Below are 25,496 nucleotides of genomic sequence, written 5' to 3' on the forward strand. Positions count from 1 at the left end.
TCAATACAGGTCGGTACTATGAAAGAAATGGCCGAACACAAAACGACAGACATGGTGTACTGCACAGAAACACACTCTCTCACACACAGGCAATTACACCATGTGCAGAGAAAAAATTGCAGCAGGGAAGAAAATACTGTTAAGCGTTAATTATTTGAATATATGAACGTTTCTGTAATGAACATTCAGCAGGAGATGACTGCACAGATAAAGCAGAGTGTGTTGCATGAAATAAATTGATGTGAAAAGTTTGAGGCGGCCATCTGTGGAAGGAAGCGGTTAGCACTTGAACTGGAGATTAAAGAGCAGCGATAACACTCGACTTGGAGATTACAGAGCAGCGATGTTGGGCAGGCGCGGGTGCGAGTGCGGGCGCGGGTGCGGGTGCGGGCGCGGGCGGCCTTCAGTGGGTCAGAGGGACTGGACACCAGTTAGTGTGAAGTAGAGAGGGATTAAGGACCAACTGGGGGCAGGCAGGCCGGCCGGCAGGCGGATGGACGTGGTGGCAAGCGATTACTTTCTTCATTAATCAAGCGAAGGGCAGAGTCTCTGGAGGCCCAGGGAGTGGATCAGAGATTACTACTGCTGCTGCTGCTGCTGAGTGGAGATGGGAGGCACACATGCAGGCACGCACACATGCAGGCAGGCATGCAGGCAGGCACACATGCAGGCAGGCACACATGCAGGCACGCACACATGCAGGCAGGCACGCAGGCAAGCGTGCATCAGAGCTTGTGCCTTTTATTCCCACTGCTAAAAAGTGCTGAGACATACCGGTACAGAGTGGTATACTAAGAAACTGGTTCAGGAGTAAACCAGGTTAAGTTAAGAGGTAAATCATCTAATTAGAATCTAATCAGGGGTGGGCAATTATTTTGGCCCAAGGGCCACATTGGGTTTAGAATATTCACCCAAGGGCCAGATCTCGCAGATAACTTGTCTGTGTCAATAATAAGAAACAGTGTACGATAAGTTAACATACACTGCCCACACGGGTCGCATGTGGCCCTCGGGCCTGAGATTGCCCACGCCTTGGTATAGGGCCCTGCTCTTCTCTGGTCATTTGCTTATGTGACATTTTGGAAATCCATTTGTTTCTGTTGGAACGCAGAGGTGTAATACTCAGATCTTTTGACCTACCTGCTAAACTTCTTCTGGAATACCAGTAAACACCACTAGTCATATTGTGAGTTGCACATGTTAAAAAAAACCCAAACATTTTTTACAGGATTAAGTGTGCCCTTAGGTAGCTATTCTTAAGCAGGCTGAGACAAATCAAATGCATGGTCATAGAGACAGCAGCAAACATTAACGTTTTGGTAGGGACCTCTTAGTTTACAGGGTGTGTAGAATTATTAGGCAGACAAGTTTTCTGACCATACCGTCCATTTTCTGCATATTTTCCAGCACCAACCTGTATGAACATCTGTTGGATTTAAGCATTCCAGGGGCCTATACTACAAAGCTAGTTCAGGAGTAAACCAGGTTAAGTTAAGAAAAAAATAATCTAATTGAAGAGCTTGGAGTCCTCGTTTTTTAAGAAAGCCCTTAGCCAATCATGTCAGTCAAACAAACTGCAAGCTTCCATTTGTCAAATAGTACACGTCATCCTCTTTCGACCAAGGCTAGCACTTTGGGACCAGCGCCCATGCTGTCTTTCATATCGGAACAATTGTGCAAAGCAGCATGGAATTTCCCAGGCTACCACAAGTCTACCTTGGAGGATTGCACTGCACATTGTACACGTGTCATGTTCTGCATATGTTGGCTACTGAAAGGTGTACTGTGCAGGAATTGGTCAAAAGAGGTACTGCAACAATGTTGCTCATTGAAACTGGGTTGCCTATTGCCAAATTTGATCTTTTCATGAAAGTTTACAAAGTAATAAACTAATATTTTCTAGTTTGGCCCAAGTACAGTCACTTTTGCATCTAAAAATGTCTATTTCTGGAAATTCAAAATGGCGGACCATGGAGAAGATCCCCCCTTTTCATGTATGAAAAGTGCAATTTCCCCAGTCATAATGAATACTTAGAATTTGATGGTGGTGGTAAGTATTCATGAAAAAGGTAACATTAGTGAATGGGTAGTGTGAATTCTGGAAATAAAAAACGAAAAATCTTGCACAGTATCACTTTAAATGTTCTGTCCCCAGACCACCTGAAGTCTTCCCTGGAGGACTACATGTCACGGCTGCCCAAAGTCCGCATCCTGCGCACCAAGAAGAGGGAGGGGCTCATCCGGACGCGGTTGCTGGGGGCGGCGGCTGCCAAAGGCGAGGTCATCACCTTCCTTGACTCTCACTGTGAGGCCAACGTCAACTGGCTGCCGCCACTGCTTGGTGAGTGCCTGTGTGCCTGTGTCAATGCACCCCACCCAACACTAGTTATTTACACACCAGTCTCTCTCAGCGGTGGATGTAACATGTTGTGGACCAAGTGCTCATTTCCAATGTCAACTTGTACATGGCAGGAGAAAATTGTAATATTAAAATATAAATCGTTTAAATAAGACAAAATATTGATAAATATAGATGCTTATTTACGGATTGTGTATATACAGGGGACAGACCACATCCCTCTTCATCAGTGCTCACGTCCCTTTTGTGTCTTCTCTCTCTTCTGTCTTCTGTCTGTCACCAGACCGCATTGCCAAGAACCGCAAGACCATCGTGTGTCCGATGATCGACGTGATCGACCACGACAACTTCGGCTACGAGACACAGGCGGGGGATGCCATGCGGGGAGCGTTTGACTGGGAGATGTACTACAAGCGCATCCCCATCCCTGCTCAGCTCCAGAAGACGGACCCCAGCGAGCCCTTCGAGTGAGTCTAAGGCCTATTCGTTGGCCTGGGCCCGCTCAATACTACCTGCTAGTAGGCCAACCAACAGGCCAAATGCTGGTGAAAATTCAGTTTGGCTGGTAGAAAAGAAAGCACCAGGCCCTGCCGTGGCCAAACGGTGGGGCACTCGTATGCCATGCGGCTGGCCCGTGTTCGATTCCCGGCCCGGGTCCTTTACCCGGCCCTTCCCCGTCTCTATCTGCCCACTCGCTTCCTGTCACCTTCACTGTCCTGTCATAAATAAAGTCAAAAAGACCACAAAAAAAGGGAAAGAAAGAAAAGAAAGCACCAGTTCAGTTTGCATGTGAGTGAAGGAATAGGTAGTCTGATTGATTGATTGTTGCTTCAACCAGTGGCATAGGGAAGCATTTAATGAAAACGCAAGCTAGACATCCTCTTTGCATCTGAGGAGAAATGGGTAGACAATGCAAGTTAACCACTGTAGCCGGGGCTACCCATTCGTACCCCAACGTTTGTCAATTTTGTACATACTGTATTGCATGTATTGCTTTCCATATGCTCTAATTGTCAGCGCAAGTTGGCTGTGAAGTTTCTTATTTATCCAGGATAGTATGTTACGTTATCCAAACAGTTTACTTGTAAAGGTGTTAAAGTGATACTGTCCCATTTTTGGACATAAGCTTATTTTACACCTCCCCTTGAGTTAAATAATAAGGTTTTACCGTTCTACTATACTTTCAACTGTTCTCTGGGTATGGCAGTGCAAATTTTACCTCCAAGCTAACAGTTAACATTGAGTCCTATGAGACCAGTTATCCGCGAGCTGGTCTCATAGGGCTCAATGTTAACTGCTAGCATGGAGGTAAAATTTGCACTGCCATAGCCAGAGAACGGTTGAGAGTACAGGAGAACGGTAAAACCCTATTATTTAACTCAAGGGGATGGGTAAAATAAGCTTATTTCCAAAAATGGGACAGTATCACTTAAAGAGAGAAATTAAAGTGCTGGTTGTGTCTGGTGTGTGTGTGCAGGTCCCCTGTCATGGCTGGAGGTCTGTTTGCGGTGGACAGGAAGTGGTTTTGGGAGCTGGGAGGATATGACACAGGCCTGGAGATCTGGGGAGGGGAACAGTACGAAATCTCATTTAAGGTAACACACACACACACACACACACACACACACACACACACACACACACACACACACACACACACACACACACACACACACACACACACACACACACACACACACACACACACACTGTCATCAGAGAGAGATGCAATGTGTCTCTTAACAGGGGTGTGGAGTCACAAAGCAAAGTAGTACAATTATTTTGTCTGTGAAATATTGCAGATACCAATATGTACAGTATGCTTTGATTGTACTTTCAATACACAGTAATTGTCATCTCTTTCAACTGTCCTCCATGTCTCTGTCTCTGTCTCTGTCTCTCTTTCTCTCTCTCTCTCTCAGGTGTGGATGTGTGGGGGCCGCATGGAAGACATCCCCTGCTCCAGAGTGGGCCACATTTACAGGAAGTACGTGCCATATAAGGTGCCGGGAGGCGTCAGTCTTGCCAAGGTATGCTCCATTAATGCTAATTCTAGGAATATAGTAATGATACTTGACTTTTAAGATGTTTTTGATTAAAATAGCTTTGATTTTAGTATGACTTAATGCTACTAATTTCACAAATGACCATTTTCAGTTCTTAAGAAGACTACAATGTTTTTAATCTCTGTTTTGAAACTGTAATAATGTGGATTTTAAGGGTTTTTTTAAACTAATGCTGTTATCATTGGAAGGTTTGTATAAAGACATTCGACTTACTGTCTAGCGGTGGTGGCTTGAAAATTATAGTGGCTGTTAGTTATTTAGGAAAAGCTGTGAAAAATGTCATTTGCATCATAGTTCGGAATACAGTGTATGCAAGTGATTGTGTGTGTGTGTGTGCCTGCGTGCCTGCGTCTCTGCGTCTGTGCACTTGTGTGTTGTGCTCCCCTCTACAATTGTAGAATCTGAAGCGAGTGGCAGAGGTGTGGATGGATGAGTATGCAGAGTACATCTACCAGCGGCGGCCGGAGTACCGGCACCTGTCCGCGGGCGACACGGCCGCCCAGAAGGAGCTGCGCGCCCGGCTACACTGCAACAACTTCCGGTGGTTCATGACCACAGTAGCCTGGGACCTGGCCCTGCACTACCCGCCAGTGGAGCCCCCTGCTGGAGCCTGGGGGAAGGTATGCAACCGTACGCCACACCGCACCACACCACACCACTATCCACTACCCACATACACTATAATGTCTGTGAAGATCACCATTCATCCAGGTCGTGTTTATCTACCTTTTCCTGCCTCAGACTGATAGCTGTTTGTCCCTTCAAGATGAACAGTGTGTCTAATGTCATGTCAAAAAGGGCTAATGGTGTTATACTAGTACAGTTACTATCGTTGTTGTTGTTGTTATTGTAGATACAGAATGTGGGCACTGGCTTGTGCATCGAGACAAAGAACTTTGGCTCAGGCTCTCCTGTGTATCTGGAAGCGTGCCGGCAGAGCTCTGGAGACACGGGCTGGACGCACGGACAGGTGAGAGGAGCACTGCTGACATACTGTATCACCCACAGATTTACTATGGATGCATTTACATGAACCGATAACTGGCAATAAACGGATAACGGGATTAGTCTGTTATTAGGTGTTAATGTGTATTCAACAAAACTGACGGTGATGTGGTCAGTCGCAGTTGTTTCCATTTTTTTTTTCATTTTTATATAATAGACATTACATTCGGACATGGGGATAACAAAGAACAATAATGGTGCTACAAAGAGTCACAGTCGGACTCGGATATATATTGACACAAAATTCTGGGACATGTTGTTAGAACGGAGTCTGTATACAGTAGTGAGCCTTGTAGAAGGAAATCCTACCTGTGTTATCGGCGTTTCTCATCACCAAACAGCAGTGAGTGGATAATGAGTGTCAGTTTATTCTGTTTTCATGAGCACTTAAATAACGGTCAGTCAACCTCAAAAATCTGATCATTATTCTTAAAAAAAAAAAAAAGTGTGATGATACTGCTCAGTACTTAGTACTTCACAAGATACTGCATAACCACTGAAGGAAAATAATACTAATAGTTCTTAATCTATACAAATAATCACAGCTGGACTTATATAGACACAATTCATGTTGAAAGGGAGCCAGCATTGTTCTATGCATTCTATTACTAGGGGGCTCTGAGTAGTGCAACAGGAATCACTGCACTATATCACTTTTTCTGAAATGGATGTACAGTAGGATGAACAGATGTATGTACCCAGGGAGAATGCTACCACTCAGTATACTACATAGGGTACAGAACAATGTGAATGAATGAATGAACATTTTGATTTGATTTTGCTTTGATTTCCATGGTGTGTGTGTGTGTGTGTGTGTGTGTGTGTGTGTGTGTGTGTGTGTGTGTGTGTGTGTGTGTGTGTCTACAGGTCTTCACGTTTGGCTGGAGGGAGGACATTAGGGTGGGCGAGCCTCTGCACACCAAGAAGGTGTGTTTTGATGCCATCTCCCACAATAGCCCCGTCACACTCTACGACTGCCACGGCATGAGGGGCAACCAACTGTGGAGATACAGGAAGGTAACTACATTACATTACATTACATTACACTTAGCTGATGCTTTTATTCAAAGCGATTTACAGTTATTTAGGTACAGGGTATTGGTTACAGGCCCTGGAGCAATGTGGGGTTAGGTGCCTTGCTCAAGGGCACTTCAGCCATGGATGAAAGTGCTGGTAAGGGTGGGATTTGAACCGGCAATCTTCTGATCTCAAGGCCAGTGCTCTAACCATTGAGCCATGGCTGCCCATCCCACTGACACACTGTTGTGGCGGGGTGGCGTAGAGTGTGGGGGTCTAATCTGGGGTTGAGTCAGCGCAAATAATCTTTTTCGATTGCTAGAAAGTGGCAAATCCGACTCCACCCTTTCTGATGTCGTCACGTTTAAACGTAAGATCTGAGGTGGCAGGGTAGACACAAAACCATAATAACCCAGACATGGAGGGACATGACAAGCATAGCGCATCACTGTACACTAACTTGTCTTAAAATTTGAACTGTATAATTGTCAGAGACGTTTCGGCAGTAGCACACGTCAGTGCCTTTATTGTATTTACTAGTGTTTTGTATGTACTAGTGTATTATTGAATTTTACTAGTGTTTGTTTTTAGTGTACTGTCTAAGAAGCATATTCATTGCAGCACATTGACCATCAAGACGATAAATATTTTACATGTTTGAAACAAAAGAAAACTTAAGTCTACTGCTCAGTGGGTCTACCAGAGATAGTAAATCCTATTCCTGTGTTCTCTCTGACTCTTATTGTGTGCCCCTCTCAGGATAAGAGCCTGTACCACCCAGTCAGCAACAGCTGCATGGAGGGCAGCGCGGCGGACAAGCGAGTCTTCATGAGCACCTGCAACCCCAACTCTCCAGGCCAGCGCTGGGACTTCGAGAGGACCAACTCCACCGTACTGGAGCGCTTCAACCTCCACCAGGACTGATCTGACCAGCAGCCACTGTCCAGCCAGCGGAGACTGCCCCGGGCCCAGCCCCTAGACTGAGACTGCGACTGCCTCAAGAGCCCGAGGTGGGTAGGGACTTATCGTTGCAGGCAGTTGGGAGAGAGCTATGCCATCATGACAAGTGAGGACGACCCAATGAGATGTATGGGGACGGGGCAAAAGGACTAAGCTCTATATCTTTTTTCCTGATGTGTTGGTCTAATATCGCACCACAGGAGATAATCCAAAAGGGCACAAAATCTGTCAACGCTTTGTCTGTGTAACAAGTTTTTTTTTTTTTTTTTTTAATGTGTGTGGTGGGTGGTTGGGGAGAGCTTAGCAAGTGACAACACTGCCGTGCCGGCCTGCTGTGTGCAGTTAAACAGTTTGGAACGCCAACCATTGGTATCACAGCTTCGTCAGTGGTGTGGACGGTACTAGACTGCACATTTCATGCCATGGTCTGGTTTGCCAGGTTTGCTAACCGCCTCGCAATCCATTCTCATTGGCCGTGGGCTTGACTCTGGGGTTGGTTCTGAACCACTGATTGGATCCTGCTGGTCCTCAAGTGTTTGGATGTGTGGCCGTATCTATACTTGGTCATGAAGAAGCAGACCCCCTTTTCACTGTGTGAAATTCCCCGCCACGCCACCCCCACCCAAACCATATGATCTGCCATTTTTTTAGTCGTTGTTGTGCAGTATTGTCTGTCCTGCTATCGTGTCAGTACGGATGGAGCTTACCAAGAGTTGATGCTTCTGTACAGTGTATATTCTTCTGTTCTGACAAACATGCATTACCCCAATCCTTTTTCTTATTTATGTGTCCGCTGCAGCATTGTAGCAAGCGCCAACATGAAAGCACATGAATGTTTGTCTGCCGTTGTCTTTTGGCATTCTTGGACAATGCTGCAAAGGCTGTGCCAGAGAGAGTAGAGAGAGAGAGGTTCCATTGGCCCATTGTTTCCTGGTTCTATTATGGCCGCCCTTAGGCAGACCTAGGCAGACCTAAGGACTGTTCTATTCATTGTAGGAGCATTATGACACGGCCCTTTAGGCAGACCGGAACCTGGTCATGTTAGGTGCCCATAGAAACCTATTATGTTGGCATATCTCTATACTTAAAGAATCTCTGGCTGTGCGTCCTTTCTTCCTTTGTTCTGTTCAAAGTCTGCCCTTCCTTCCACGGTTTGTTTTTTTGTTCTCCACGTGTAACTCCCTATCCCCCCCAACACACACACACACACACACACACACACACACACACACACACACACACACACACACACACACACACACACACACACACACACACACACACACACACAGAGTGAGCATGGTAGACACAGAAACGGGTTTGGACAAATTTCTAGATTGCAGAGCTGGGCCATGTCAGTTGCAGCTCTTTCAGCTCATGGGTACTCTAATTGTGTCTATATTCTGTTTATGTGATACTGCCCAAGGGCTTGACAAATGATCCACATCTATCACATTTATCTTTGCCATGGTAGCGCATTACTAGAAGAAATGGACAGATTAAAAAACAACTCAAAGTGGTGAAGTTTAACCGAAGAGGTTGATTAAAGCTATAGTGCCTTACAGAAATTACACACAATCTCTCGGCGTTAGTTATAAACCGTTTCATTCATACGTTTGCTATCTGTCTTTTGTGAGGTGAAGACTGCTGCAGAGGTGCTGTTAGCTGTTGCATAGAGATGTTGGCAATAGCAAAATCCGCTTAAAAGCCCCGCCTGATTAATTAATTGGCTGCAATCAAGGTTTTGTAGTATATCTGCCCCTGTCGCACTTGTGTTTGAACAGCAAGTCCGGCAGATGTAGGCAAGTTCCTCTCCCAAACCCCGAATGTCTCGTTATTATTGTTTAAACTTTGTCATTTGAGAAGACAAAATATTTTTTTCCCAATCCTGCATATTTCTATGACCTCCAACAACTATAGACAATGATAATAATTATTATTGATTGTGTCTCTCTTTACTCTTCTGTATTAAATTTGTGCTATGGCACAGTGTGAGCAGCAAGATCCTAATCAATTATTGATGAAATTACTGTGGCAAAGCACTTTATACTACCCAAGGCGAAATGTCCTTGAAGCAAGCACAGATTGCTACCGTAATTGCAATCAGAATTTAAATCCTTCTCTAAATTTAAGCCCCATGGTTTTGGAATACACAAAGCATATTTTTATGACCTAAAATATTGGTTTTGTATTCTGATGAATTATAATCTCTTTTTCTAAGAAATTGTTGACTATTTTTTTTAATCCATTGTGACAACATAGGAGGTGAGACATTGGCAATTGGAAATGAATACATACTGTGAATAGAGATCCTTTCACAAGCCGTCTAAGGTCCAGTTTGTAATTTATTTAGTAGTTTATTTCCAGAATTTGTGCTGCCTGTTCACAAATGACATTTTAATGAATATGTACTATCACAATCAATTTCTGGTCAGCCTATTGTATTCATTATGGCTTGGAGATGTACAGTTTTCAATCATGAATGAATAGAACCTCTCCAGGTACACGTAAATCTGCCATTTTGAATCTTTGGCTGCTAAATTTACTCTAATCCGACCACTTTGTGCATAGTCATGAAAAAGATTAAATGTTTGAAAGGGCAGCATAAATGTTTTGTTTTTCTCAACAATATGTCTTATTACTCAATTGCTCTCATGTTTTGCTCTCTTGTCATTTTTACTTTGATATCAATGTACAGCAATTCACTGTATGGCTATTATTATGTTATGCATTTGTATTGCCTATATCTTCAAGAGTGCCTGACAACGATACTGTATGATCAGTTTCCTACCATCATCTGTGTTTTTTGTAGTCCTAACAATACATAATGGATACTTCTATTCAGTGGCAAACATAATGTGTAGGGTATTTACAGGCAAAAATGCAGTATTGCACATGTTGTGTAAAGATACATTTTATTTAACTATTTTACACCCTACATGCACAATGGTTGCCCCCTTGAAGATGCATCATTTTCATAGCTACATACAAGTCTGCTAAATACTGTACTGTTAGACTTTTTCCTTGTTTGTTCTTTGAATGAGATTATGTCTCAGTTCTTCTAAACAACTAAAGTTACCAGTATGTATTCAGGGGGTTATAACAAGAACATGACAAGAGCAAGTGATAAACCTGGCTAAGTTAACTTACAGGTAATGGTAAACCAACTAATTGGCATCCCACGGGTGTCATTTCATTTACAAAAATTAAAGGGATCAAGGCTCTTTTATGAGGTGATTAAACACTACCTCAAGGTTAACTTAATCTGGCTTGCCAATGAATCACCTTACGCCCCAGGCCTCCAATCACCACGAATTACCACTCCTCCATTTGAGATGAATGATTCTCTCTAGCTCTCTTTCAGTCATTCAGTATGCAACCTTTAATCACACTCCTCCTTTACAGCTCCTTCCATGGAGCCACTGTAGACAAAAGCACATGACAAATATTGGTGGTATAACGGAAGTGTTCCCACACGGTTCGTCCTCCTCGGGACCGTGAACCTGCCACCTCGTCAGACATCGGTTTGGAAATGGGAGGCACAGTACTAGCGCGCTGAGCTAAAAGGCCTGTCCGATAGCCCAAAGCTACCGCACTGTATTGAGGCTTCGGGAGGGAGGTTTACTAACGTTCCACGCCACACTCTGCTAGTTGGCCTCAGTTACACTGCAAGGGCCAGAATTTTTATTTTATGAGCAAAACAAACCTGAACTGACAAGGCCATGCTTATAATTCAAAATGCCCCCAACATTTAAAGAAGCATCATAACTGCCACGTTCGGTGTCAACAACTGGTTTGTGATATCACTCTGAAATGCTGTATATGTTTTTAGAGCCCAAATGGATGAATGAAGTTGTGACACTTTATAATTTATATGTATTGATTACTCTGAGGTTAAAAAATAAAAATTCATAGCAAAGTCACAAGTCTTCTTCTCAAAACGGTTAATCTAGACGGTTAATCTAGATAACGAGGATGGATGAAGGGCTTGTGGACCCCCACCCTAATGTAAAAGCTTTTTTACATAAAGATCATATTTATGTTTTGTGAGTTGTTAATATGTTATTTTCATCCATCTCTACGGGAGTCCATGCCACATTTTGATGGCAGTGCTGTGTTTCTGTGTGTTTGATGAACAATTACCAACAGATTGACGAGACAGAAAGATGCTGGAATTAATGACTCATGGAAATGCATAGGTTTACGGTTACGCGTTTGCGCGTTATGACATGGGAATTTTCAAACAGGGTTATGTGCTTTTTGGTAATTGTTTGCAATGAAGGAATTCTCTTTTGTACATTGTCTTGCTGCTCTCACTTCAACAAAGTGGAGTAAGACCTGCTGCGGTTTCATACATTTAAATTGCACATGTTAAGTATTTTGGAATTTTAAATGATGTTCCAAGTGTATGTATGTTGGCTTAATCGTCAAGTTGTCACGTAATGAGTAAAGAAAACCAGCTTTTTCTAATCTGAAAAAATATTCATTTTCATGGGCATTTTTGACCACTTAAAAAAAAAAAAAACATTGTACTGACTGCACAAAACAACCCATATGATGTTTTTGTTTGAAAAATATTTTTGTAAGGATGTGACTATTTCCATTGAAAAATAAATAAATAAAAGAAAACAAGGTGTTGAAGACTTCATTCATCATTGCAGAAAAGCTTTCCAGGGTTTGTGGTTGCACTCTACATCATTAGGACATCATTATTGGGGATTGGACTGCCTGAGATGCCAGAGCTGGGGTGACATTGTAAAACGTGTAACAAACACCTGTGGCCTATACTCAAAGCTGGTTCAGGAGTAAACCAGGTTAAGTTAAGAGGTACAGTGGTGCTGATTTGTTTACATACCCCAGCAGAATATACGCTTTCTTGGCAATTTCTCACAAAATATGAAAGATTTCACAAAACTTTGTGACTGGCTCAAGATATTTATTAGCAATCTTCCGTGTTTACTCTTTCAAAAGCCTGATCACAACCCAAACTACCAAAATGACCCTGTTCAAAAGTTTACATACCCTAATTTCTGATGCTGAATATGGCCCTGTTTAACATCAGGGATCGCTCTAACTTGTTTGTGGTAGTTGTGGATAAGGCTCTTTATTTTCTCAGATGACAAAACAGCACATTCTTCCTGGCAGAATGGTTGTTTCCTATAACATTTTTGGGTGTCTTGCTGGAACCTCACATTTGAGGTTTCCCCTGAATGGCTCAATGATGTTGAGATCAGGAGAATGAGACGGTCGCTGAAAAACTTAATTTTATTGTTTCTGAAGCTAATGACGGGTTGATTTGGCTTTCTGTGTTGAAATATTGTCATGTTGGCATGTCCAAACAATGGACCATGTGCAGTTTCAAGGCTGATGTGTGTCAAGTTTCCTCCAGTATTTTTCACAGGGCAATGTATTCATCATTCTTCGAGTATGGACCAAAAGTATTGTGCATTTGTAACTCAAATGTCCCCATGACATCAGTGGTCCATGACCATGTTTCACAGAACAGATGGTGTAACTTTCATCATAGGCTCCGTTGACTGTTCTCCAAATGGTACTGTTAATGGTGGCTGAAAAAAGTTCCATATTGATCTCATTTTTCCAAATGACTTTGTCACAGGCATTCTGATGCTTCTCGCTATGCTATTTGGTGTATCATATGCAAAATAACATGTTTGCATTTTTGTAGTAATGACTTTCTCCTGGCAACCCCCAACAGCCCATCTTTCCTCAAGTGCCTCTTTGCTGTACAGTTTAAAACATTTTTACCAAACCCCCTCATATTGCATTTCCGAATTGAAATTCCAACAGTGCCAACATGACAATATTTCGACACAGAAAGCCAAATCAACCCGTCATTAGCTTCAGAAAGAATAAAATGTAGGTTTTTGAGCGGTCATCTCACTCTCCTGATCTCAACATCATTGAGCCACTCAGGGGAAACCTCAAATGTGAGGTTCCAGCAAGACACCCAAAGATATTATAGGAAACAACCATTCTGCCAGGAAGAATGTGCTGTTTTGTCATCTGAGAAAATTAAGAACCTTATCCACAACTACCTTAAACAATTTAGAGCGGTCCTTGATGTTAAACAGGGCCATATTCAGCATCAGAAACTAGGGTATGTAAACTTTTGAACAGGGTGATTGCGTTGTTTGGGTTGTGATAATGCTTTTGAAAGAGTAAACACAGAAGATTGCTAATAAATGTCTTAAGCCAGTCACTAGCAATGAGTGAAAAAAAAGGTTTTGTGTAATTCTTCATATTTTTTGAGAAATCGCAGAGAAAGCGTATATTCTGCTGGGGTATGTAAACATATGAGCACCACTGTAAATCATCTAATAGCCTGGAGTACTCCTTTTCTCTTAACTTAACCTGGTTTACTCCTGAACCAGCTTTGTAGTATAGGCCTCTGGAAAGGAAGCAATGGATGGGGTGGTCAGTCACATCCCATCAGCTTGCTGTAATCTTTGTCAGGGGTATTCCCTTAACTGGTCCCACAGTTCATTCATTCTATTGTCTTTTATTGCAACAACACCAAAGAAAAACGGGGTAGGGTGTAAAAATTATTTGAACGAAGAAAGTGAAGAAAGTGATGTGTTGACATAACCGGCCCCTAAGTCTACAGAGGGAGGATTTAAACATTGCTTCATTCTGAGGGGGGTCAACACACAGGCATCTCTTAACTCACGAGCAGTTATTTGCCACTGCAATGGTGACTCTACTTAAAATGTCTTGTACCCTTTAAAAAAAAAAACGTGTTTTGTGTGCTTCAAAAAATACCTTGAGCAATGATACAGTAAGTAAGTAGTCTTCTGTAGACCCCCTTGACCTAGAGCTATGAAGACGACTGACTTTTCGAGAGACTCACTGACTGTTGACAGGAAAACAGTGAAATAAGATGCGCCGATCTTCATGAAGATTCCTATGATCAGAGCCGATTACATACTCTTTGGATTCCAGCACACTAACACATAACATTGTATCTACCGGTATTTAGAATATATTATCTGCTATTTATGTCTTTGTAACTTCATGGCAAGCTGTTAGGGAATTTGTTTAGACTGCAAAACGGAAGTACACAAGTACTGAAGACTGACATGTCAAATAGGCTATCACTGTGGCATTCAGAGTTCCACCCACTTATGAAACTGGCCAATAGATGACGAGCAGGGAAACTTCCGCCAGGACTTCCGAGCGTGTCCCATTGTATGTTCAATAATTCGTATTCGTTCAAGAGACGTCTTTCGTCGAGTTTCATACATGTATTCTGTCTGCTGGTGGCAGTTCCAGACTTAACGCATTTCAAGAGTTATTTATTGCGACTTCGAATTCTGGAGGCTTGCGCGGGTGTGAACATATACAACGTTAAACCTGCTGTTCTGTGTAACAGCAGTTTTGTAGCAAATGTGTTTCTCACAGTTACCGACCTGCGTGGAAAGGTTTGCTTACTACTGGATAGTTAGCTAGCAACTACATAGCTAACCTTCGCTACCTGTACAACTGTTTTCAAACGGTGGCAAAGTTAGCCTTGGTTGAAGAAGCCAGCTGGCAGAAAGTCGGTCCGTTTCTTTATGTATAGTTGTTGACTTGACTATGAGTATTTGCGACGAACTATGAAGATGCAAGGTTGAAGGGGCGCACGAGATTTTGTCTTCTTGGCACATTTTCCAGCATTCAGAGGATTAACGTTTGCGTAACTTCAGCGTTGGCAAGCCTTTTCCCACCGTTGGTTGTTTTTTTATCAGCCTGCACATTAGCTTGTCGAGGGGAATCGCAAAGACTTTATTTCGTTCATAATGAATGGGTTCAGCACAGAAGAAGACAGCCACGATGGTCCACCAGCTCCGCCGTTCTATGGCCAGATCTGTTGTTTGATAGAGGACGGTGAACGCTGCGGCCGATCAGCTGGAAACGCCTCCTTCAGCAAGAGGATTCAGAAAAGCATATCCCAGAAGAAACTGAAGTTAGACATCGACAAGAGCGTAAGTGAAGAATGTTACCCGTCCTTGTCTCACACTGAGTATCCTACATGTTGAACACTAACCATTCCTCCGAGCACAACTTGATATAGAGCAGCTACGTCAACGTGTGCTGTGGAATTGTGTACTTTAACTGCACGAGCCACTCGACTTCAACTAAAATCAACACCTAACTTGGGATATTGCTGTAAGAAACTACGATTCTGTCTAAAAGTATGTCTTTCAATAATGGTGGCACCGGCAAATACACGAGAGATCCCGGTGACAGACAACAACGATCGCACCGCCAGCAACGCATCTAGTTAGCCTGCTAGCTAAGCTAATCTAATTTGATGTCCTGCAGCCGGTGGGGGTCCATCACGAAAGCGACCACATAACTTCACCTCAGTTCTCGGTAATGTCGCTAGCTGGCTGTCCTCCATTGTAGGCACACGTGGCAGATTCAAATTGTTTAGAGTATGCTATACATATAGGCCACCTAGTATTGGTTGTTGAAATGTTTACATTACAACTTTGCAAGCAGTTCACATCGAAACTGCCAGAAAAACGAGACAGAGTTGAATGGCAAGCAAGATTGTTGGTGACAAATACATACAGTAGTAAGCTTTAATGGTTGAGTTTTCAGGTGATTCATTTTCGATCGTGCAAATCTTTGCCCACCAGCTGACGTTGAAATTGCATAGAGCTCAGGGCATCAACATTCCGTTACATGTGATAACATACCAAAGCGCAACATCAAACGTGCTACACGTGTATAGAGACGTGGGGATGCCAGTTACAATCTCTGGTTGACTTAGTAAAGGCAGCCTTAAGTCGGCTTCACGCGTTCAAATGGGATGGTTGCATGTGTGTCAAATCTAAACTAAGCACGTTGTTTGTTTATTTGCAGGTCCGCCATCTCTATATCTGCGACTTCCATAAAAACTTCATCCAGAGTGTTCGCAACAAAAGAAAGAGGAAAACCAGCGACGATGGGGGAGAGTCCCCGGACCATGACGTCGAGGTGCCTGAGGTGAGCGAGCCGAGCCGGGCACGTGAGCTGCGCGATCGAGCGTCCAGGCAAAATAAAGCCATGTTTTTATATGGGCTTTCACGGGAACCTGTTAGCCTGGCAAGCCAAACTATCACTTTAGAACTAAGTATTTTCGGACAGGGCGCCTGGGCTGATTCTTGGCTTGGTACCTTGTGTGGTCAGATGTCAGTGAGTGTAGACCAGTGTGCTGGGAATAGTGGATGCAGGAGCCAGTGGACACAGACAATATCCTGTTACATTCATCCATGTCCACTGACATGCCAAGTAGAGCATGACACGGGAGTGGATTTTCACTCCCGTCCCATCCCAGTACCAGAAAAAAAAATCCCATCCTATCCTGGACTGGAGTAAAAAAAAATACAAATAAAAATCCTATCCCGTCCAGTCCTGTAAGAATGTCTCCCAATCCCGCCCTCTCCCACTCAAAACTTTTAATTTTCGTTCATCTTTACTCCCGCTCCTGTTCATCGTAAAAAAAATTGACTACCATCCCGCAGGACCCACAGGAATTCCTGAAAAATGTAATCCTCCAATGCTAAGCAATTCCTGAGCAATGCTGTCATGCTCATACTCTTTATGCACACAGTATGTAATATTGAATGTGCATCTTCACATTCTTTTCCTCCAACTCTACTTTCCACTTCAATAATGAATGTCTATGTGACTTGCTTAATGTAGGTTTGTATTGGCCAAACATTTTGTTGTATTGAAGAAACAGAGTGAATTGAATATTAACAAGTCCGACAGGCGGACAAAAGATAGTTGCTTGATGTAAATTACCGGTATCGGTAATGAATACAATTCAATGTAACACAAAAAATGGTGGACAAAAGATAGGTCCACTTGTTGCTTGATGTAAATTAATGAATACAATTCAATGTAACACGAAAAATGACGGCGAATATCTGTTTTGGCCTATTTAGAGAATGCGCTTTAGACGGATGGACGGACGTACACTCTTCGAGATGCTAGGACGTATCTAAATATGTGTTTTATTTTTTTAGGTGGACCTGTTCCAGCTGCAGGTGAATACTCTGCGTCGCTACAAGAGGCACTACAAACTGCAGACCAGGCCTGGCCTTAACAAGGCCCAGCTGGCAGAGGTAATGCACTCACTTATGTTTTTCATTGTTCTTTTCTTTCTTCTTCTTTTTTTCCCCAAAAGATTTGAGTGCATTTTCTCTTTACTTGGATTGGATAGTGTAACGTCTGCGTTGGGCTAGGGTTCTGGTCTTTAAGTCCAGTGGTATTGTACCGTACCCCCTATTCCCAAACCGATGTAGTTGACAAAGTGGCAGGTTCACGTCCCGAGGGGGACGAGCTGAGCAGGAACACTTCCGTCACTGTGGTGCCGTGACCTGGATGGGAGTGAGGTTTAGGGGGGATAGTGTAACGGAGGCCAACTAGCAGAATTCGGAGTGGAACGTTAGTGAACTTCCCTCCCGAAGCCTCAATACAGTGCGGTGGCGTTGTGCTAGTGGACTGGTCTTTTAGTCCAGCAGTATTGTACTGTACAGAACCAACCTGTTCATTAAAGAACCAATGTAGTGACCAAACCAATGTGAGTGAGTGGCAGGTTTGCGTCCCAAAGGGGGACAATCTGCGCAGGAACACTTCTGTCACACATGCACCAAGTTAATGGACTACCAAGTTCTGCCAAGTCTCAATGACAGAGGGGCACCATGCTAAAACACAAGTTCTGATAGGTGCACATTTGCCTGGTTAACACCAGATGATCTCACAAGTGAGAGTCTGGAGGCTACCTATGCAGTGGAGTACTTAAGTCTCCGCCCTTAAGGGGGTTAGAAAGTCATACATTTTGACTGGGATGTAATGGACTCATCAAACCTATTTACAGCTCCGCCTCGCATTCCACCCTAGATCACACATTCGCTGTACTTCAGAATAAATGATGACCAATGGTGTAATTGTCGACTTCACTTGTAAATTGATATGCAAGTTGTGTGCTTGCAAAAATATGTAATTATTTGTACTACACGACAGAAATCGCATGTCTGACATGCAGCCACTTCAGCCGCGGTGCAGCGGAAGGGCTGGCTGCGCTGTGCACCTTCACCACCCTTGCCATTTCAAATATGTTAGGGGCACGTTTTAGTCTCTTACCCAGTTTTGCACAAAAACTAAAATGACCTTTCTTGCCTGCTGAAAATGAGTGGTCATACGATGCCAGCTTTATTTGACCCCAACGGGGTCAGCTTTATTTAGACAGGACAGTGAAGAGTGGGACAGGAAATGAGTGGGAGAGAGAGACGGCGGAGGATCGGGAAATGGCCCGGGTCAGAAATCGAACCTGTGTTGCCCACGTAGCAGTCTAGTGCCCAGCTGACTAAGCCACGGCTGGGCCAATAAATTCAGTTTTCCCCTCGTTTTGTCCATTCAGCCATTCCATGTGTCTGGCGACGCAACAAATGCAATCTCTTTAGGGTATCCACAAGCTGGTAGCGCCTGGTAACGTCACACTTTAAAAACAAACATCTAGGATGTCTGTTTGAAACAGGGGTCTCTTCTGACATTGGAAAGTACTGAATAGTTTTAAAGACCTAAACTGCCTGGGCAGTCATGGGTGAGCGGTTAGGGCGTCAGACTTGCATCCCAGAGGTTGCCGGTTCGACTCCCGACCTGCCAGGTTGGTGGGGGGGAGTAATCAACCAGTGCTCTCCCCCATCCTCCTCCATGACTGAGGTACCCTGAGCATGGTACCGTCCCACCGCACTGCTCCCCATGGGGCGCCACTGAGGGCTGCCCCCTTGCACGGGTGAGGCATAAATGCAATTTCGTTGTGTGCAGTGTTCACTTGTGTGCTGTGGAGTGCTGTATCACAATGACAATGGGAGTTGGAGTTTCCCAATGGGCTTTCACTTTTTCACTTTCACTTTCAATTTTTAGGCAAACGAGTAATTTGACCACATCATCCATTTTATGCACATTTTCCAATTCCAACCTGTATGATGATGAAAACCTTTTGTATTTAAGCATTTCAAATCTGAGCAGAGATCATTGTAGTGACGCCTCAGGGATCACGTGATTCAGTAAAGGCATGTATTATACCAATCCCAGCCTAAGAATGAATGGCTGCTGATGCATTCGGTGTTGAGTAAAAAAAAATCATAGAAGTTTCATCCATGCACACATGGACACACACACACTTCGGGATGATTTGGAACTGTAGTATTGAATTGGTAAATGCCACACTTAAAATCGAAATTAATGTGCGCTCAACTTGACGCCCACTTTGACGCCCACTTTGTCATACACTTGTTTCATAAATATAATGGCCAGTGAGTGTAGCAGTATCCCCAGGTGGTGATGCGAACCCCTTTTTAAACGAGCCCAGCACCTCATTATTAAAGCACAAGCAAAATAATCGCAACCAATTACTGCCCACTCTCTAATGGGACCCTTCCTAGCTCTGTTCAGACAGAGTTGCCCAAACACAACTATCCGCAGTACCCCTTTGTGTGTGTGTGTGTGTGTGTGTGTGTGTGTGTGTGTGTGCGCGCGTGCGTGCGCGTGCGTGTGCGTGCGTGCGTAGACTAATTTTTGAGGTGACCTAGCCCCAGGCCAGACTCTTGACATGATGTGTGAGCGTGTTTTTACTCTTAAAAAAAACTTTCTTTGCATCTGCACTTGTTCTGTATATTTCCTGTGCACTTTGTATCTGCTAGAAATGTTGGCTATGATTATGTCCTCTTTTGAAAGTCGCTTGTAATGTAATGTAATGTAATATGTGTGTGTGTGTGTGTGTTTCAGACCGTGAGCCGTCATTTCCGGAATATTCCAGTCAATGAGAAGGAGACCCTCACCTACTTCATCTACATGGTCAAGAGCAGCAAAAGTCGACTGGACCAGAAGCCAGACGGTAGCAAGCAGCTCGAGTGAACAACGCCCCCACAGCAATCTACTACAGTAAACTACCACAGCAAACTTACCACAGTGTACAGTCCCCGATAGCCCACAGCAAACTCCCCACCGCACAGATCACAGCAAACTTGCAGTACAGAGCTCTTCCTCAAAGAGGCAACTGCCTTTAAACCCACAAGTCTACACATTGCCTACAAGTGAAACATGAAGGCCTACATATGTTACAAAAAACAAAATCCCACCTGACCATGCTGGTGCAGCAGTCTAGAAAATACTGCCTTAAGAATATCAACATTTATTTCCTTTATATTAGCTTTGACTGTTTTTACTGTTCGACTGTTGCATTTTGACTGAGCGTAATTTCCTGTGTCAACCCATAGGGAAAGTAGAGCCAAATATCTGTGGACATATGTAAGGTTTTACACATAAATATATATATATTATACACAATATAAATAGAACTGTATTAAGTGGGTTAAGTTGAGCACTGGCTGGCTCGGAGAGCTGCAAGCTCTTCAACACTATACGTGTATTTCTGTGAGTGTGTGTGTGTGTGGGAAAGAGAATGTTTGTGTGGGAGCGCGTATGTATACCTGCACCAGATTTGTCTTTTTCATTTACATAGGAAGTAGCAGCATGAGTTGTGTATATCTATTGCTTTGTCTTCATGGATCTCCAGTACTACTTCTATATGATTTTTATTTTTTAAAGCAAACTAGAATTGCTGTAGAACTGTCTGTGCTCCAGTCAGATGAAAAAAAATCAATACTGATGTGTATTATAATTTATCCTTGTGTTTTCAGCTGTAAAATGGACCCTCCGTCACAATGATGAGCTTTTGTTTTGTTTATGCGATTCAAAATCGTACGCGCACCCTCTGTTAAGAATGAGAAAAATAAATAAAGCTTAAAATAATTAAAAAAATATGTAACAAAGCTACAAAATCTGATGTTGCACCCTTACATGACCGTAGTGGAGAAACGGACGGCTATTTATGTGATTGGATAGATACTGAGCAAGGGGTACATTCCAGAGGTGGTCAAGAGCCAGACCTGCTTTATGCTTTACCAGAGATATGAACCTGGTAAATGAACTGGGGTGCATTTCTCGAAACCATAGCTGCTAACTATGTTAGCTACTTTATTGTTTGCACTGCCATTTCCCTTTGGCAACTATACAACTACGCTTTCAAGAAATGCACCCATGTATAGGGACACCTTTCCTCTAAATCAACAGACTCCTACTATCAGCATCATTTCTGTCTGCCAAAGTTAGTGGTGAATTTGACAGAAAATATCTACCCTGGGTCTCTTTTTTCCCTCACGAAACAAAAATCAGTGGGCTCCAGTATTATGGCAGGATTATGGCTTTCTCTTAGTTTGAATGTAGCAGGGCTGTTCCTTTGACACCTTTTGCGATGTATCCCATGACTGCAGCAGATCTATTTGCACTAGGTCTCTTTGGTCTTTTGGGTAATGAATGATCATGTTGATTGCAGAAGTGTGTAATAATCATGAAATCGTGTTACCAGCCTCCCCCGAAATGGTAGTCTACCCCCCACCATCTCCACTCCATCTCCTTTTCCCATTTCGTCTTGTGTGTTCCATGGCCGCAAGCCATTCCACTTCCTCCCATCCTTTTCCTCCGGCCTTGTGACGCAGGGCTCAGCGTCATCGATGATTTAAGTTTCAATTAAATATCTTGCGAGTAAGCAAGCCCTCAAAAAAGACGCTCTGTGTTACTTGACGGTGGAGAAACTTTTTCCACAGAGGAGAATGACTTGCAGCCCACTACAGTGCCCAGTGCCCCATTCATGTTCATTCATTATTTCTCTTCTACTTGTGTTGTGTTTAGTATGACACACGACAGCAGTGCTCCTCTCCTATATAAGACAGTCTCTGACGGCAATGCTAACATTTCATATAGATGGTGTAGTGGCATCGTGACTTTGTTTTTGTTTTTTTTCTTGCAGCTACTTTTTATTCATCTTTTTAACACATTGATTGTGCTATGTTGACTTCTTTGAAAGTAGGGCGCCTGTATGTACATGTCTGTGCATTGGTTTGAATAAACTGATTGTACACAAAGGTTGGTTGTTTTGTCTTTGGATTTCCTTGGTGGATGGGTTTAATGTACATATGCATGTGACCCTGCTGTTTTGTACTTTTTAAAATTCTTGGCACAGATCTGTCTGCAAAACACTCAAAACCTTCCTTGATTTTATAAGTGTGCTGTTGAGTAATTCGGCTGGTCTCACCACTAGGTAGTGCCAGAGAGAGGTTATAATATAATATAGCCTACATGGAAATTATTAACACATGCCTTAGTATTTAACTTTTTTTTTTTTTAAATTTACTATTTAAGATTTTAAATGGTCATAGGGTCTAGTTATTATACATATCCTAATGTGAAATCCCATCTTTTAATGCACAATATCAACTACTACAGTTGGTCCCCACTTTAGGCTACATTAAAATGCAATGACGTATACAACTCTCTGCGCCATGGTCACTGACATGGAACGCCACAATTTGAAGTTTTCTTATTTTGTAAGTGAAAAGGTTAACTCGATGCCTTGGTGCTTGGTTTGGTTAAATAAATGGTGACATGTTATTCATTGTGAGGTGGCAATAAAAACGAGTCTTTGAAACATTTTAAAACATTTTATATATTTACAAAAAGAATCTCAGTAAAAGACAATTGAGAATGGGTAATTAATATAAATAACGGTTGGTTGCACATGGAAAATGTGTCCACATTTCTGAACTACGGATTTAACTCAAGTGCCCAAACTTGCTGTGGCCAGCCAGTGCGTCCTTTTAACTTCTTTTCTCGACAACTGTCATCTGGCTTGTCTTCACTCTGGGGAGGAAAGCAAATAGAGGCTGGATTGCATAAACGTGCAGACATACTTCTCCTGTTTTCGAAAATATCACACTTAAGTTTTTTTTAAGTTTTTTTTAAATTAATTTCGTTATTTTGGCAATGGCACAGTGCTTGCTCGAAGTGTTTAGTTTCTATCCAATCAGTTAAAAGTGCGTCACCTAATGAACGGCAAATTAATTTATCTACTTAAAACTTACCTTTATCATTTCTCTTGGCTCTCGCTTCCTTTTCGAATATGAATTGTCTTTACTCTGCAATTCAGCCTTGAACCCCTCAGAAGCGGGTCCATTCGCTAAAACACTCATGAGGTAAGCAATGTAACTTGTGGCGAGCCTCAGTGTTTTAATCTTAGACAGTTTCGTGTCAGATGGAACATTTGGGATGCAGTCTCTGAGTTCAGCAAATGCAATGTTAATGTTCTCTGTCCTGCGCCTTTCCTTCTTCGGGGTAGTTGCGCGCCTCGTTTTGGCCATCCGGGCTGAAAAGGAGTCTTGGGGATCCTCCGACGCAGGTTCTCCAAATTCTGTCCAGTTTGTTGACGCGTGTAGTTGAAGGTCTGAAGGGTGCTGCTCATCGTTATGTATCAACCAGCTACGGATGTATGGGTTGTTTTGGTGGCACCGAGCCGCGAAGGGAAAAGTTTCGTGCATCAGATGGTGAGGATGGTAGCTTCCGATGAGGTTCATTTTGGAGAGGTAGTCGAAGCGTTGGTGAAATGCGTAAAACTGCTCCTTTCCGTGCGCGTCCTTTTGTAAAAGTTAAAGAATCCTATGGTGGCTCACAGAACAATCTGCTCCACATACCTTGGGTATGTCAAAGGTTATGTCACAAGCTAAATTTAGCCCGTTTGATAGGCGCTATCAGGCTGTTATTTCTGAGGTAGCTAATGCAGAGCCAAGACGACTTGTGGAGAGATGCTTGTGGCTGGTCTTGGCTGTGGCGAACTGAGAGCCAATAGGTCAGAGGACGCTGAGCAGGGAGGAGATTAGGCTTTATGGACCTCAAAAGAAAGGTGGTTTGTGTTCTCGGCCATTAATAATTAGGTGTGAAGCACATCTTTGTCAACTCATGTAGCCAAACTTTGTTAAGACCATGTAAAAGTTTTAATTTTAATTCTTGAAGGCAAAAGGGGGCCCATCCTGTAACTAGCAAGGTGTGCTGGTGAATGTACACACACACAGACACACACACACCTGTATACACACTTTAAAGTCTGGCAAAGTATGTTTTTTAAAATTCATTTTATTTTCAGAGAGTGGTAGAATTTCCAACCATCAACCTATTGTTCTGTGTCAGCCAATTTCAAAAACACAATGGATTCTAGAAGGATAAAAATATGCTGGACACTTTCCACTCTCCAATCAAAGGTGAATGAAACACCCTTGTATCAAATTTTGTGCCCTATGTACAATCAGCTCCAATGGATACATGGGGCCCTGGTGACTCAGTCACACTTAACCCCCCTGTATGACACCCCTGGCTAGGAGCAAGGCACGATCCAGCCCTATGTGAGAGGGACAGCAGGAGTGTGCAAGCGAGTGTATGAAAGTGAGTGAGAGGAGCTAGTTTAAAACAGAGGGTGACAAGTGTGTGTAACTAAGTGACAGTGGGAAGGGTTGCGTGTGTGACACAGGAAATTGATGAATGTAACTTTTTAAAAGCCTTCAGAAACTGGTCTCTGGAGCTTGTTGCTTGCGTCATCACTCACTGTATGTTTCCCCTGCCTCAAGGTAGCCTTCCAAGTAAATGCAGTCAGGTGTCTTCTGCCTGTAGCCCCCCACCTCATCCCTCACATTCAATCAAGCTCTGTTTCTTCCTCACACGCCCCATAGTCACACACAGTGTGGATGCCTTATTTCTCTCTCTCTCTCTCTCTCTCTCTCTCTCTCTCTCTCTCTCTCTCTCTCTCTCTCTCTCTCTCTCTCTCTCTCTCTCTCTCCCATACACCCCCTCCCCCCATCACCTTCTGTCTGGTCAATCTCCTCCTTGTGTGGGAGGGTATGTAGCTGTCAAGTGACGTCTTGACCTCTGGAATGTAGGTAGGTAGGCACCAGAGTAGTGCTGTTCATTCAGCCCTTATCTCACTGTGTAGCTGTCTGAAGAGGCCGGCCCAAAATAACCTCTGATCACATTTGTTTGAATCTGCCAACAGACAAGTTGTGGAAGCAACCTGTGTGGTGACAGTGGGTAAAAGTCATTTCCCCAAACTTGCATCCTTTCCTCAGGTCATTCGACCTAGTGGCTCGTTGGCAACTTAGGTAGTGTCGGTTCTTTTACGCTGATAGACTCTTACCAAAAAAAACCTCAGT

At 43.2% G+C, this 25,496-nt stretch overlaps 3 protein-coding genes across 4 annotated transcripts in view; 2 read left to right on the forward strand and 1 right to left on the reverse strand.

Annotated features, from left to right (window-relative positions):
- Nucleotides 1–11,996, forward strand: part of LOC134452545 (polypeptide N-acetylgalactosaminyltransferase 10) — a 22,426-nt gene extending 10,430 nt beyond the window's left edge. For both annotated transcript variants that reach the window (XM_063203001.1, XM_063203002.1), the window contains exons 5-12: nt 2,156–2,341; nt 2,643–2,826; nt 3,837–3,954; nt 4,282–4,389; nt 4,824–5,045; nt 5,279–5,395; nt 6,298–6,447; nt 7,207–11,996. In XM_063203001.1, the coding sequence (XP_063059071.1) occupies nt 2,156–2,341; nt 2,643–2,826; nt 3,837–3,954; nt 4,282–4,389; nt 4,824–5,045; nt 5,279–5,395; nt 6,298–6,447; nt 7,207–7,371 (1,250 nt within the window). In that variant the 3' untranslated portion in view covers nt 7,372–11,996. The remainder of the gene's footprint in view (nt 1–2,155; nt 2,342–2,642; nt 2,827–3,836; nt 3,955–4,281; nt 4,390–4,823; nt 5,046–5,278; nt 5,396–6,297; nt 6,448–7,206) is intronic.
- Nucleotides 11,997–14,543: 2,547 nt separating this feature from the next.
- sap30l (sap30-like) lies at nt 14,544–22,389 on the forward strand. The gene is made up of 4 exons (XM_063203037.1): nt 14,544–15,389; nt 16,276–16,398; nt 17,424–17,522; nt 20,191–22,389. Exons 1-4 carry the CDS (start codon nt 15,204–15,206, stop codon nt 20,317–20,319), a joined length of 537 nt encoding a protein of 178 aa, XP_063059107.1. The 5' UTR covers nt 14,544–15,203; the 3' UTR covers nt 20,320–22,389.
- Nucleotides 22,390–22,994: 605 nt separating this feature from the next.
- On the reverse strand, nt 22,995–24,049 carry LOC134452573 (heart- and neural crest derivatives-expressed protein 1-like). The gene is made up of 2 exons (XM_063203035.1): nt 23,385–24,049; nt 22,995–23,163 (listed from the first exon to the last, which is right to left on the reverse strand). The coding sequence occupies exons 1-2, from the start codon at nt 23,871–23,873 to the stop codon at nt 23,068–23,070; spliced, it is 585 nt and encodes a 194-aa protein (XP_063059105.1). The 5' UTR covers nt 23,874–24,049; the 3' UTR covers nt 22,995–23,067.
- Between the last annotated feature and the right edge of the window lie 1,447 nt (nt 24,050–25,496).

This window comes from Engraulis encrasicolus, chromosome 7, assembly GCF_034702125.1.
Source record: "Engraulis encrasicolus isolate BLACKSEA-1 chromosome 7, IST_EnEncr_1.0, whole genome shotgun sequence".
In the NCBI taxonomy this organism is placed as follows: domain Eukaryota; kingdom Metazoa; phylum Chordata; class Actinopteri; order Clupeiformes; family Engraulidae; genus Engraulis; species Engraulis encrasicolus.